Raw genomic sequence first — 12,554 nt, 5'->3', positions numbered from 1 at the left:
CTGCCAGTCCAGCAGGTTTGAGGGGACCTCGACTGCTGAGGTGCTCCCCCTGTATCGAGCACAGTGGATGACGGGCAATCCTCAGGTATTTCCTCACCTCTCAGGCAATGGATAAATGGGTTTTAAGGCTTTTTCTTTTTATTTTTTTTGCTGCCTTTCCTACCAAAGCCCAGCAGGGACCCTGCATGGCCCCGAGCAGCCTGACCCACCAGCAATAGCTGGGAGCAGACAGGAGCCCACCCCACCGGTACCCACTGCCTGGATCTGGCCCAGAGCTGCAGGCAGGATGCAGGCAGGATGCAGGCAGGATGCAGGCTGCAGTCTCCACCTAGAGCCTGGCAGAGCCTCTGCTCTGCGTTGCCTCCACGCTGCAGCTCATGCACAGGGTGTGCACAGGTCCTACCAGCCGAAATCTGTTGGTCTGAACTTGGTTGGGCTTTTAGCAGGCAGGAGACGCAGGCAGCAGCTCAGCCAGGGACGCTCCTGACATCGCTCACCACTGGCCAGTGGGACCACGAGGAACCTCCGTTGAGTCCCACCACTGCTGGGAGGTGCCCAGATAGGGACATTCAGTGGTCAGCAGAGATGATGGGACACCAAGAACCAGCCCTGAGGGTGGTGAGAGCCTGTCCCAGGTTGGGCAGAGAGGTGGTGGCTGAACCATCCCTGGAGACATCCCAGGCCAGGCTGGACGGGGCTCTGAGCAACCTGAGCTGGTGAAGATGTCCCTGCTCATGGCAGGGGGGGCACTGGGGGAGCTGGGAACGTCCCTTCAACCCAAACTACAGCTGTTTTTGATGACACACCTGAGTGTTGCAATATAAAGCCTTACCACAATACTGAATTCAAATATGCCAGTCTTTAAACGCTAAGGCTTTATTTTTTTTCTTTGTTTTTGCAACTTGGTCCTGCTTCCCATGAACTGCACGATGCTCTGCTACTCGAACTAAACCCCTTCTCCGTGCAGAGCCATGAGTGACGGGTGGACTCCAGCCACCTGGTGACAACCCCCTTGGCATCTCCTGTGATGCCCACCAGGACACTGGTGGCCCTACAGCCACCTCCAGCTGTGGCTCAACTTCTCGAGGGGCTGCGAGCCCCAAAACCCAGCCCTGGGCTTAGGCTGAGGACCCACATGCAGTGCAACCCCAAAACCAATTCAATTTGGGGTTTGGCTCAGCTATTCTCAGCTTGGGGGTCTCTTAGGGCCTTTGGGGCACAGCTCCTCTGTTCCCACTCCCTCCTTCTTATCAGCGGGAAAACATTGCCTTTTTTTTTTTTTCACTTCATTAAACCCCCAGATCTTGGGTTAAACCCCTTTTTTGTGCTCCATGAAAACCCCAGATTTTGAGTTAAACCCTTTTTTGCATTACTTGTAAACCCCAGATTTTGAGTTAAACTCCTTTTTGTACTCCATGAAAACCCCCGATTTTGGATTAAACCCCATGAAAACCCCAGATTATGGGTTAAACCCCTTTTTGCACTCCATGAAAAACCCAGATATTGGGTTAGACCCCTTTTTGGACTCCATGAGAACCCCAGATTTTGGGTTAAACCCTTTTCGCGCTTCATTAAAACCCCATATTTTGGGTTAAACCCCTTTTTGCACTCCATGAAAACCCCAGATCTTGGGTTGATCCCTTTTTTACACTCCATGAAAACCCCAGATCTTGGGTTAACCCCTTTTTTACATTCCATGAAAACCCCAGATCTTGGGTCAAACCCCTTTCTGTGCTCCATTAACCCCTCCTTCATCTCACCATCATCCTCCAAGGAGGGGATGCCCGGTGCTCCCTCATCCCTTGTCACCTTTCTTCGCCATGGAAAAGCTGCAAAAGAACCAGACGGCTCCTCCAGCCATTGCTCCGCTTGGGAAAAGCAGCAAGTTGAAAGCAGCAAGCTCGATATTTAATCCGGGGCTCTCCAATAACTCCCGGAGCCACATGGGACCCGTGTGCCAGCGGCTCCGGTAACCCAGACGGTGAAGCTGAGTGGGTGTTGTCACTACAGGCAGGCGGCGATGGCTTGGCCGGACTCACGGGTAATGATGGAACCAGCACTAATTGACGCCCGGCTCTGCCCTTTGCCTGGCGGGTGGGCAGGGTGCCAGACCGCTCCCCTGGCTCCCTCTCCTGCCTGCTGCCAACACTTGCACCGGTTACATTGGGCCCCGGATGACTATGCAAAATAATAATTAAAAAAATGATTATTACAGCACTAAAACAATAAATAAGAAAATAATATAAACAGAGCATTCTAAAATAAGAAATAATAGTAAAAATAGCATAATAAGCATCCCATTACAGAATTGCAGAGCATCTTCTGAGACACAATTTGAGGCAAATGGGAGGGAACGTGTTTCTTTCCTGCTCCTTGAGAGTAGGAGGATGCAGCAGCCGGGGATGCTCCTCGGAGCCACCTCCTCATTCCCCCGCTAAGCCCATATATATAACATCTATATATATGTGTTCATGCATTCAGAATTGCATTTGAATTCCCTGGGCATAAGGAAAATAAATCGCATCCGCAAGGCAGGTTTTGCTGGCGAGTCCCACAGCGGTTTCCGAAACCAGGACAGCGCTGTCAATGTCAGCACAGAAATGTAATGGAAAAGGTTTCCAAGCTCTGCAAGTTGCTGCAAAACCCCCCAGATGAAGCTGTTTATTCAAGGGTAGCATCATTTGCAGGGCTGGAAGAGCCCAGGCACACATCAGTTCTGGGGGTCACCACCAAGATGGTTACCCAAGAAGAGTGGTGGGGAGCAGCTTGCCCCATTGAATCACCACCTCAGCATCTTCTTTTCCCCCTATTTTTTAACGTAGCAACCCCTCTGGTGTCTCCTGGACCCTGTCTTTTCCAAGATAAATGCTACCACTGTGTTTTCTGTGCACGAATTAGACCACCTGTAATTAAATTAAATTAAAAACCGCCACGGAAAGAGTGTTGATGTGTTTTGCAGTCAATGTTGGCCATGGTGCACAGGTCAGATGCTCTCCAGCCATGTTCAGATCCTCCTGCCTCCACCTCTGTCAAACCACAAACCATTCCCCGACCAAGACCCACACCTTAATCATTAGATATAAGGAAGAAATTGTTGTCCCTGAGGGTGGTGAGAGCCTGTCCCAGGTTGGCCAGAGAGGTGGTGGCTGAACCATCCCTGGAGACATCCCAGGCCAGGCTGGACGGGGCTCTGAGCAACCTGAGCTGGTGCAGATGTCCCTGCTCACGGCAGGGGGGGCACTGGGGGAGCTGGGAAGCGCCCTTCAACCCAAATCCTCGTGCCCAGCATGGTAAACCCTTCCCTTTGCACCCTGATTTACCAAAGCGAATAAATCAATTGTCCGGTACCTAATGCCACAACATCTACAAACCAAGAAAGGATCCAACCTAAATTTTCCTCTTCCATCCTCTGCCTGGGTTGACAACAGATTTTTGGCCACCTTCCTGGTTGAGCCCCTCCAGAAGTGGCCATATGGACTATCTCAAACCCAGGTGAGTGCAACCTGTGCCAGAAACCAACGGATTCGACCCCAATTTCTACAACTGGAGTGAACCGAAGCACCAAGCCAAGGAAGGGCCGTTTCTGCGGAACTGAGAGATTAAACTGAGATGCAGAAGAAACGTTGCATGGGTATGTGATAGGGTACGCATTGGGATATGCATGAGGCTGTGCTATAGGATATGCAATAGAGAATGCAACAGGGTATACAATAGAGAATGCACTAGGGAATGCAACAGGGTATACATTAAGGCATAGGGTAATAATGGGATATGTGTTAGAGTAATAATAGGGTATGCAATAGGGTATACCATAGGGTATGCATTAGACTATACATTACAGCATGCGATAAGGTATGTAATAGGTGATGCAATAAGGAAAACATTAAAGTATGTAATAGGGTATGCAACATGGTATACCATAGTATATGCATCAGGGTGTGCCATAGAGTATCTCATAGGGTATACTGTAGGGTATTCCATAGGATACACATTAGGATGTGCCATAGTGTATATGATAGGATATACCTTAGGGTACGTCACAGGATATGCCATAGGGTATATGATAGGGTATACCATAGGATATACTGTAGGACATGCTTTAGGGTGTGCCACAGGTATACCTAGGGTATACCACAGGATACGCATTAGGGTGTGCCATAGGGTATATGATAGGGTATACCATGGGGTATACCATAGGGTATGCCACAGGATGTGCCACAGGGTATACCACAGGATATACTATAGGAAACGCATCAGGATGTGCCATTGGGTATATGACAGGGTATACCACAGGGTATGCGTTAGGCTGTGCCATAGGATATGCCATAGGGTATTCCATAGGGTGTGCCATAAGGTATGCCATAGGGTATAGCATAGGATATGCATTAGGGTGTGCCATGGGCTGTATGATAGGTTATACCATAGGGTATGCCACAGGATATACCACAGGGTATGTGATGAGGTATATGACAGGGTATACCACAGGATATACCATAGGGTATACCGCAGATCCGCCTCAGGGTGTGCCACAGGCTACGCTGCACGCCGGCGTGTGCCCTGGAGCCGGCTCCGCCGCCCCGTGCCCAGCTCCGCATTTCACCGCGAGTATCTTTTCTAGTTGTTTTTTATTAAAAGAAGGTATCAACCTTCTGTTTGATGTGTTGTTGGCCGCGGTTGCCAAGGGGAGCAGGGTACGGTTACAGCCCCGGTGATGTCCACGCTAATAATACCCTTGGCGCTGCATAGCTCAGATGCAGACACAGCCCAGCTATAAAGAGCACGGTCATTTCAACGGAGGAATACGCCAACTTATGTTACATGGGAAGGGTTTGGGGCACATTGCTTAACACCCTCTCACCGAAAAAAAGTAATAAAATAGAGCACCACAGCCTGGACATGCCAGGGAGTGAAACTATGAGAAGCAAAAACCTCTCAGAGGAGACTTGCTTCCAATTTATTAATTAATAAGGTATTTCTAGAGGGGTGAAGAAACCATATGTGTCCACTAAGGGCTCACACAGCCCAAAGTCACTCATATCGAATTCAATGAGTGAAAAATCAAAGCAAATTTCCACCCCACCAGTACTGAGCCCCCAAACGGCAGCATCTCCCCTTCCTGCACCCCGAAGGTTTGCCGTGCCCAAATTCAAGACTCAGCCAAGATTTGGGATCAAAACACAGAGTGAGGGATAAATTCAAACCAGAGTTTTCCCGATGGATCCCCCTTAGAGCCCCAAAGTGGTGCGGCGGCAGTCGGGGGGATGCTCTTTAGAGGAGGGAGATGACGGGACAGCATTCCTGCAGCGCCGGCATCTGTTTTTAGGATCAAAACAAGTCCCCTGAGATAAGCCGTGAACATACGCAGCGCCTGAGCACCTTGTCAACAGCTGAAAATGTAGGAAGGGCCAGGTTAAAATAGCAATTTATTAGGTTTATTGCCTGTTTTGTTGGAAAAAGAATCCACCTTTCTGCTTGTTTTAAGCCCCAGTGGGGCACAGGGATGCTGGTTATAGGGACCGGGATGCTGGGAGGGCGACTCAATAATAATTATAATAATAAAAAAATATTAATTTATGAGATCCTCTGGTGGGGCTGAGCTGTTACCACCACAGTCCCAAGAGAAAGGGACAAACAAGCCCCTACAAAACAGAAGCATCTGCCGGGAGCAGATGGGGGGGAGCAATGCGGCCCCAGGCGCCAGCAGTTTCGGGGGGGATCACGTTGATCCCGATTTATCACACCCCGGCAGAGTAATTCCCCAGCTCGCCAGTGCCCGGCGAGTCGAGCTCCTTACGTCCGGGGATCGGATTAGTCTGAAAGGTGCTAGAGAGACATAAATCCAGCTCCGGAGTAAGCGTTTTATTAAAGGGGTTTTTAAAAATTGTTTTTATTTTTTAACTTAATTTAAATTAATTTAAAATATTTTTCAAAATGTTTTGTTTAATTAAAGGTAAATTATCTGCAGATGGTTGATGGAACACATCTGATTGTGGAGGGGCCAGTACTGGGTACTGTTATACCACCAACTATGTATAGATATATTATACTGATATTGGTATATATACCAATACATCATATTGATATTGCTGTATTAACATTGTATCATCAACTATATAGATATATTAATATATCAATTTGATATGATATTAATATGATAGTGGTATTATTCCGTAATATCCATATATTATCCAATATATTACATTGATATTGATAATATATCAATGTTATCATGATACTAATATGACAGCAGTATTATTCCATAATATCAATTTATTATCCAATACATTAAATTGAAAATTATAATATATCAATATGTTATCATTATATTAATATGATATCTGTATTATTCCATAATATCCATGTATTTTCCAATAGATCATATCGATATTGATAATATATCAATATGTTACCATTATATTAATATGATAGCAGTATTATTCAATAATATCCATTTATCATCCAATATATCATCAATATATCATATTGATAGTGATAATACATCAATATGTTACAACTATATTAACAGGATATCCGTATTATACCACACTATCCATATATTATCCAATATATCATATCAATATTGATAATCTATCAATATGTTATCATTACATTAATAGGATACCTGTATTATTCCATATCCATATATTATCCAATATATCATATCAATATTGACAATATATCGATACCATCAAGCCCCTTATTTCACATCAAGGCAGCTGCAACGAGTCTTTGTGCTTCTGACCTGGATCTGTCCCCAGCCAAGGCTATCGAGCCTAAAAACATCACAAAAAAATCTCAGTCTTGGGCTGATTTAAGTATTTTACAAATCTGTGTGCCTGCGTTCAATTACTGTGCCTGGAAAACGAAACCGTGCTTGGAGAAAGATAAAATCCTCTACTATCAGAAAGGAAATGTTAAATTATTTAATTTCACATAGCACTTGGCTTTTGACCTGTAGCGATCTGTCACCTTTCTCCCCGTCGAGCCACATTTGAGGCTGAGTAAATCCCTTTTTCCATATCTTTCGATGCTCTCACAGGTTAAATCAGTCACCCGCGCACCCCACTCACCCTTTATGTTGCGTGTCTTCCCTGTTTTTCACAACGCACCTCGTGCTACATGCTCCTGAGAAGCACTTTCTGACTCTCTGGAGATCTGAGATATATTATTAAAATTTATCCTACATTCATGCTGTGAAGAGCTGAACATGAAGCCAGTTATTACTGCTGACATTTTAGTATAAATCAATTTACTGGGTCTGTCGGTAGGGGTGGAAATGCTGGGGCAAGACAAGTTGGAAGAGTCCTTCCTAATCCAGACGGACGGTCATCATCTGCAATTCTTTTTGCTCCTATTGTTCCTAGACTTTATTTTTAATTTCTTAGCATTGCTCAGCCCAATGAGGGAAGACACAAGAGTGACCTGGCATGGGAGGAGTGGGATGCTTGGATGGGGTAAAGCCTCATCCGGCCCTTTGCTGCTAAGTCTGGGACTGAAGTTGACCATGATTTACACCCTCCTGCTTTAGAACAGCTTTGGAAATAAATAAATCAACCAATCAGGAAAAAATCACAGACTCCCAGAATGTCAGGGGTTGGAAGGGCCCTGGAAAGCTCATCCAGTGCAATCCCCCCATGGAGCAGGAACACCCAGATGAGGTTACACAGGAAGGTGTCCAGGCGGGTTGGAATGTCTGCACAGAAGGAGACTCCACAACCCCCCTGGGCAGCCTGGGCCAGGCTCTGCCACCCTCACCCCAAACAAGTTTCTTCTCATATTTAAGTGGAACCTCCTGTGTTCCAGTTTTTACCCATTACCCCTTGTCCTGTCACTGGTCGTCACCGAGAAGAGCCTGGCTTCATCCTCCTGACACTCACCCTTTATAGATCTGTAAACATGAATGAGTCCCCCCTCAGTCTCCTCTTGTCCAGCTCCAGAGCCCCAGCTCCCTCAGCCTTTCCTCACACGGGAGATGCTCCACTCCCTGCAGCATCTTGGTGGCTGCGCTGGACTCTCTCCAGCAGTTCCCTGTCCTGCTGGAACTGAGGGGCCACAGCTGGACACAAGATTCCAGGTGTGGTCTCCCCAGGGCAGAGCAGAGGGGCAGGAGAACCTCTCGGACCTACTGACCACCCCCTTCTAACCCACCCCAGGTCCCATTGGCTTCCTGGCCACAAGGGCCCAGTGCTGGCTCATGGTCACCCTGCTGTCCTCAGGACCCCCAGGTCCCTTTCCCCTATGGTGCTCTCACCACCTGGTACACGCAACAGGCAGACGTGTGTTGCACTCAAGGGCTTTCCAGGGAGAGATGTTGGGTTTGATACATGCCTGGAGAGAGGACAGAAGCAAAACCAGAGCAGTGACTTTGCAGGATTACCTTAGATTACACTAAATATATATTTTCATTATTTTAATTTGCTCGTTATTTCCCTGCTTCCCGAGTTGCTCAAAAGCCAACTCAGCCCGCACAACGTACAGGCAGCCAAGCTCAGCATCCAAGGGATGATCTTCAACAAGAGCAAAAAGGACAAGATGTGTTAAAAACTGGAGTGATGTTGGGAACCGAACGCGTGTGGAGAACAGAGAAGTGAATCGTGAGCTTTGTACGCGCCACCGATGACACGTGCACCGCGCATTTTGCTGTCACTGATGGTTTTGGAGCATGACAATCAAGCATCACTGCATATACCAACAAACAAGTCAACTAAAAGAATCAGCAAACACACAAATGAACCAAACCAGGAATGATCCCATCGGCCAGGTGAGGCAACCAACAGCCTACTCAAGGACCATGACTTGGTATCTCTGGTGCTGAGATGGTCTTCAGAACAAAAAGAGTGGCAGAGACCCTCCACTGTATGACCCTCCACTGTAAGACCCTCCAAATTCACTTCTCTTTACGCCATGGGGATGCGGCCGCAAGCAAACTAATCATTTCACAGACGGGCCCTCCTGTGAGATACAATAATTAGGAAAAAATACCATAACTAGGAAAAAATTCTTCACGGAATGGGTTGTGAAGCAGTGGAACAGGCTGCTCTGGGAAGCAGTGGAGCCACCATCCCTCAAAGGGTTTAAAAGGTGCATAGATGAGGTTCTCAGGGACGTGGGTTAGTGCCAGTGTTGGGTTAATGGTTGGACTTCATGACCTTTAGGTTCTCTTCCAACCAAAATGACTCTTTGATTCTATAATTCCACATAAAGCTCATAATATGGGAATGAAGAGCAACTTGACAATGACCTCAGTGTCACGTTACCTACAGTAATGATCAAGGACAAAATCACAAGTACGCTTCTGTCCTCCTCTCAACAGCTCGAGCTCCTGGCCAAACGCATGGTAAGACCACGAGTAGTGAAGCTGCAGGCATCTAACCGACTAATTTTATCTCGTTACCTGCAACATGTTGAGAAGCAGGCTCCGGAATTTGGTTCCTTCCACCATGAAAAGGGCCATTTTGTCACAGAGCTTGGCTGCCGTGGATGCAAAGCTGCGGTCTGTCACCGCTTTCTGGTAGATGGTCTTGACTATCTCCCCCAGCATCTCCTCAGAGTTGGTGGAGTTCTGGGCTTCCTCCATGAAGGTGGTGAGCTTGGAGTCAACGTCGCTGCTGTTGTTCCTCATGCTGTTGAGGATTTCAATTAATTTGTCCATTTTGTTCTTTTCGGGATTGGTGGTTTCCACCGTGACTTCGTCCTGGTCCGTGAAAAGGGAAAGACAAGGCGTCTGTTACACAAGGAAAAAACAGATATATCAGCCCTTGTCCTTCCACAAACAGCAGAGGGGGAAAGGGGTTTGGGATACATATAAACAGACATAGAAAAAACAAAGCATCTTTTAGAGGCACCATGGTGTCATGTCAGCATTGAAAACCACAAGTTCTGCCCCAGAAATGTTCTTTTTCCCCATTTCCTTCAGCACGCAATCCCAAAGTCCTCCCCCTTGGCTCCAGGAGATTATGTTCTCCAAGGCCCTGAGCAAGGTCTGACCATCCCTGACCATCCCTTCTACATCTTGGCAATCTTAGTTTCTGGGGGTGTCTGTGACACAGTGATAATGCATTTTTTATTTTGCCTCTATTTTGAAAGCCCACTGATGTTTGCAAAATGCTCAGATAACAATTCGACAAAAAAATCTACTTTTAAATTTATATTTAATGATCTGAATTGAGATCGAAGATGTCACATGATCCCAGTGTTAGACAAAATCTTAGTTCTTCTATCTCTTGACCGCTACACTTCTTTCTTCACGTCACTGCCACAGAATTTATTGCTTCTTTTTGACATTTAATTACACATTTATCCTTTTCTGCCTGCATAAGATGTGCATCCTGCTTGTGATACTCTGCTCCCTTCTTCTCTAGTTCTGTCTCAAAATGTGCTACACAAGACAAACCTGCAGCAATTTTTTGGACAATCCCAATTGGTAGTTGGAGGTGTCCAAAACTCCCACCTGGAGACCCAGTTGTGTTGACTACACCCATCTAAGGGTGGGTGCTTATGTGATGTGTCTCTTATAAGACTTTAAAGTTACACGGAGAGCATTAAAATTAATACTCTGAAAGTCTCTGCTGTACTCCCATTGTTATAAATACCATAAAAATAACCAGCAAAATCTCTTCCTCCCCCTCATGCCCCATACATAAATAGTAAATGCACATGCAGCCAAAGGTATACATTTCCAACACGCACTCCCATGGAATTGTATACGTTCAGGTTATTTTTACTACACATTTTGGAAATCTCATTGGAGATACCCACTTGGATGCATTTTCCAGTCTGACAAAAGAAAGAATCTGAGTTTCACGGAGGGCAAAATGGAGATATCATCTCCGAATTCCTCAAAAAACTGAGGCTGAATATTGTTTCCAAAAAGGATTTCTCCTCCGGCACTTGCGTGCAATAGTTTTGTTATTGTTGGGTCATTGGAAGGAAGGGGGAAAGATAAGGGCGTTACAATTCATCGCCAAGATTAATCGATATCAACTTTTAAGTAGCTGACTTCAGCTATTCAGCACTCAAAAGCTGAAGCTTGGGATTTAGCTCTGTGATTGCAGAGAGACAAGTCGCCTTTTTCAGACCTCTTTGCAAAGCGGGTGAGCTCTGCAGAACAAGAGGCAGTCAGGGAAGGAGCACCTGGTCCTTCCTGGAGAACTCAAGCTGGTAGCAACCTCAACCAAGAGTTCAAGCTAAGAGCCTTAGCATCATGTCAATAAAAGGCTTCCTGAAGAAGCATGAAGAGACTTCAAGAGAAGTGTTGACAATGGGGGATTAAGATAAGTTGCGTGCATTCATGGAAATGTCCCTTGACCCCACCCCACCCTTTATATGGAGAATGGCCAACAGCCAGACTCTTGGAAAATGGGAAACTCAACGTTTCCCTAAGAATTAATACCTTTTCTTTTAGCCTCCTCCGCAGCCTGTCTTTGGAAGACTGAAGCAAATTGATTTTGGGTCTTTCCCCAATGCGCTCGTGAACACTGTCTTTCCGCTTGGTCTCCGACTCCTGGACGAACTGCTGAGACGGCTTCTCCACGGCCTCCGGGCCTCGGTGCGTCTCCACCGGAATGTGCACCGTGCAGACGGAGGTGTCCTCGATTTTCAAATTCTCAGTCTCTTTGGCATTTCTGTGCGTTTCTTTGTCATTGGGCGAGTGCTTCTGGTTGTGGTGCCATCTCCGGTTCTGGCTGTAGCCGTGGTGGCCCGTCCTGCCCGAGGAGTGAGGGGCCTGGCCTCCTTGGTAGAGTTTCTGGTGGTCCCTGTTGTGTTTGGTGCCACCTTGTTGATGATCTGCATGTTGCTGAGGCTTGTTCCCACTGGGAAGTCGCTGCTGTCTCCTGGAAAGACAAAGGAAGGCGTTAGTACACCCTTTCCTTCATGGTCCTGCTTGGTCAACACATCTTCTATCCCACCAAACAGCTCGGCCCTTGGTGGCTGAGCTCTGTGGGTGTCCCTGTCACAAAAGAGAGGACAATTTCTTGGGATCTAACACAACCTGGTACCAACTCATGCCTCTAAATATCTTTCACTATTTCATATTTCAGCTGAAATTTTCCATGAACAGTTAGACACCATCTGGTTCCCCAGAAAACCTCTCTCAGATTGCTTGTGTTTTCTGTGTTGCTTTCACACTAAACCAGGGAAGATTTGGTTAGTCCCAGCTCAGCAGCAAGAAGTCAGGCAGGAAAGAAGTATCAGGAGATATTTTTTTCTGAAGAACTAAGGAGGTCCTGATACACTTGGCCTGCAGCACCGCTTGCTCCTCTTGTTTGCCACCTGTGCTGCTGTGTTGGTTTGCTGTGCAACATTTTACGCATATCAGGAATTTGTAAGTGGAAAAAAACCGCAAAGCTAAAAAGCAAATTACTGAGTAAAAGAGATGCCCACACAAAATGGTTTTGTTTGGCCTTTCTTCCTACATGTCCCTCATGGAGAGGACACGTACATAGATGAAGTGGTGGAGTCACCATCCCTGAAGGGCTTTAAAAGACATATAGATGAGGTTCTTAGGGACATGGGCTAGTGCTACATTTAGGTTATGGTTGGACTCAATGATC

The 12,554-nt window shown here is 46.5% G+C and overlaps 1 protein-coding gene across 6 annotated transcripts in view; it reads right to left on the bottom strand.

Annotated features, from left to right (window-relative positions):
* Positions 1–12,554, bottom strand: part of CTIF (cap binding complex dependent translation initiation factor) — a 148,383-nt gene that overhangs the window by 30,941 nt on the left and 104,888 nt on the right. For 4 of the 6 annotated variants that reach the window (XM_082074232.1, XM_082074234.1, XM_082074237.1 and 1 more), the window contains 2 exons: positions 11,393–11,834; positions 9,395–9,724 (listed from right to left, as the gene is read on the bottom strand). In XM_082074232.1, coding sequence (XP_081930358.1) covers positions 9,395–9,724; positions 11,393–11,834 — 772 coding nt within the window. The remainder of the gene's footprint in view (positions 1–9,394; positions 9,725–11,392; positions 11,835–12,554) is intronic. The other 2 variants (XM_082074233.1, XM_082074235.1) reach the window with 1 other exon arrangement.

The sequence above is a fragment of the Streptopelia decaocto genome (genome assembly GCF_964273445.1).
Source record: "Streptopelia decaocto genome assembly, chromosome: Z".
Taxonomy (NCBI): domain Eukaryota; kingdom Metazoa; phylum Chordata; class Aves; order Columbiformes; family Columbidae; genus Streptopelia; species Streptopelia decaocto.
The sequence above is the reverse complement of the archived record's forward strand: the minus strand, read 5'-3'. Positions and strand labels throughout refer to the sequence as shown.